The following is a 2,216-nucleotide window of genomic DNA, read 5'->3' on the forward strand; positions in this document are numbered from 1 at the left end:
GAAATAATGATTTTGGGAGAAAAATATAAGTTCCTGAGTGCTTTAGACACTCATTAGGATAAAATAAACATATAAATTATATAAATAATTTCTAAAAGGGAAATCGGAACGAATCCGATAACGGCGACTTTCCGGGTAGAACGGGTTTTGGCGACGAATAAATTTCGGGTTGTTACATACTGCCCCCATCAACATAAGACTTTTTCCATTCTGTCAACACCCAATTCCTAGAAGCCCAATGCTACAATTAGTGTTTAAAGTAAGTTTACCAGTTATCCCTTTGCTATAAACATCATGTTGAACATGAGATATAGATTGCAGTCAATCTCATATAAGTGCTCAACTTAACATCAGGCCTTAGATGTCTAACTCCTAACGAATAAGAGGAAGAAATCGCATATTGACTACATATGCCTTTTGCACGGTTCACATCATACCTGAAAATAACTTTTATAACTGCCTAGTTAAAGTACAATGTTTAACTATATCAAAGCATAATATTCCCCATACTCAAGACCCATATATGTATCTCAGGTGTTAAGGATATATGGATATTACCTTTTATCAAGTACCATTCATGACAACGATCCATGAAGTGATCTTGAACGGATCAATCCAATACTTGTTCTTTATCAAGTACCTATGAAACTGGTTACAACACTTTGTCCACCATTCCAATTCATATTAGCCTTATTTCATTATTGCTCCCACAATAACAATCGACTATGGATTTTAGAGTGAATAAATTTACTTAATGATTAAACATGTTAATAAAGAACTCAACAAATATTTAATGAAAAGATCATATGCCATATATATATATATATATATATATATATATATATATATATATATATATATATATATATATATATATATATATATATATATGTGTGTGTGTGTGTGTGTGTGTATATATATCATAGTCATTACAATAGATGATGCTACACAATGTTCCAATATTCGATACTAATACATAGACCAGATCCAATCACTATAATAGCGAAGTTCAATCCCTCAAGCATGTCCTTCAAACTTTGCTTGAGGAAGGGGCTTCGTGAAAGGGTCTGCCAAATTTTGATCAGTGTGAACTTTACGAATACTGATTTCACCATCTTCAACTTTGTACTGAATGAAGTTGAATCTCCGGCTTATATGTCTGGTCTTCTAGTGTGATCTGGGTTCTTTTACCAAAGAAATTGCACCCTCATTGTCATAGAAGACTTCTAGGGGATCCTGGATGGAAGGAAACACACCTATATCTCCATTGAATTTTTTCATCCAAGCAGCCTCTTGTGCAACTTTTGAAGCAGCAATGTATTTTGACTTTGTAGTGGACTGTACTATAACCCTTTGCTTGGAGCTCTTCCAAGATACTGCATCCCCATTGACAATGAACACATATCCTGACTATGACTTACAGTCATCTCGATCTGTTGTGAATGAATCATTAGTGTAACACTTTAGACTTAATCTTTCATCAACGCCTATATAGACGAGGATCGTATCTTTAGTTCTATGCAAGTACTTAAGGATGTTCTTCACAACTATCCAATGACTCTCCCCTGGATTTTGTTGGAACTTACTTGTCATGCTCATAGCATAAGCAAGAGCAGGTCTATTACAATTCATGGCATACATGATAAATTTAACTGCCGAAGCATATAGAATATCTTTCATCTTGTCTAGTTCAACCTTTGTGCTAGTACATTGAGATAAACTTAGTATTGTGTCATGTGCCATGGGTACAACTCCTCTCTTAGAGTTTTCCATCTTGAACCATTTCAAGACTTTGTCAATGTATGTACTTTGGCTTAGACCTATTAATTGTTTTGATCTATCTCTATAAATTTTGATTCCAAGAATATATTGAGCCTCACCTAGATCATTCATTGAGAAGCACTTTCCTAACCAAGCCTTTACACCTCGTAAAGTCAGAATGTGATTTCCAATGATAAGTATGTCATCCACATATGGGATCCAAAAGGTCACCGAGCTCCCACTAGTTTTCATGTAAACACAGGATTCATCTTCGTTTCTAATAAAATCATACTTTGTGATTTCATCATTAAAACTATGATTCCAATTTCAACATGCTTGTTTTAACCCATAAATACATCTCTTGAGCTTACACACTTTTATATGATGCCTTTGGTCAACAAAAGCTTCGGGATGAACCATATAGACATCTTTTTCCAGGTGTCCATCTAAAAAAT

At 34.3% G+C, this 2,216-nt stretch overlaps 1 protein-coding gene across 1 annotated transcript; it reads right to left on the minus strand.

Annotated features, from left to right (window-relative positions):
* Positions 1-292: 292 nt before the first annotated feature.
* On the minus strand, positions 293-1,743 carry LOC145039389 (secreted RxLR effector protein 161-like). Its single transcript, XM_078987453.1, has 3 exons — positions 1,422-1,743; positions 1,192-1,376; positions 293-460 (listed from the first exon to the last, which is right to left on the minus strand). The coding sequence occupies exons 1-3, from the start codon at positions 1,741-1,743 to the stop codon at positions 293-295; spliced, it is 675 nt and encodes a 224-aa protein (XP_078843579.1).
* Between the last annotated feature and the right edge of the window lie 473 nt (positions 1,744-2,216).

The sequence above is a fragment of the Lactuca saligna genome, chromosome 4, assembly GCF_052625555.1.
Source record: "Lactuca saligna cultivar CGN05327 chromosome 4, ASM5262555v1, whole genome shotgun sequence".
NCBI classification, from domain to species: Eukaryota; Viridiplantae; Streptophyta; class Magnoliopsida; order Asterales; family Asteraceae; genus Lactuca; species Lactuca saligna.

What these genes read in the sequence shown, in the direction of transcription:
- LOC145039389 (XM_078987453.1), bottom strand. Translation starts at nt 1,743, where the DNA reads ATGGCACATGACACAATACTAAGTTTATCTCAATGTACTAGCACAAAG. An exon ending in CACAACAGATCGAGATGACT is followed by an intron (nt 1,377 to 1,421) that starts GTAAGTCATAGT and finishes ATGGGGATGCAG; the next exon opens with TATCTTGGAAGAGCTCCAAG. An exon ending in ATGAGGGTGCAATTTCTTTG is followed by an intron (nt 461 to 1,191) that starts GTAAAAGAACCC and finishes TACTTTAACTAG; the next exon opens with GCAGTTATAAAAGTTATTTT.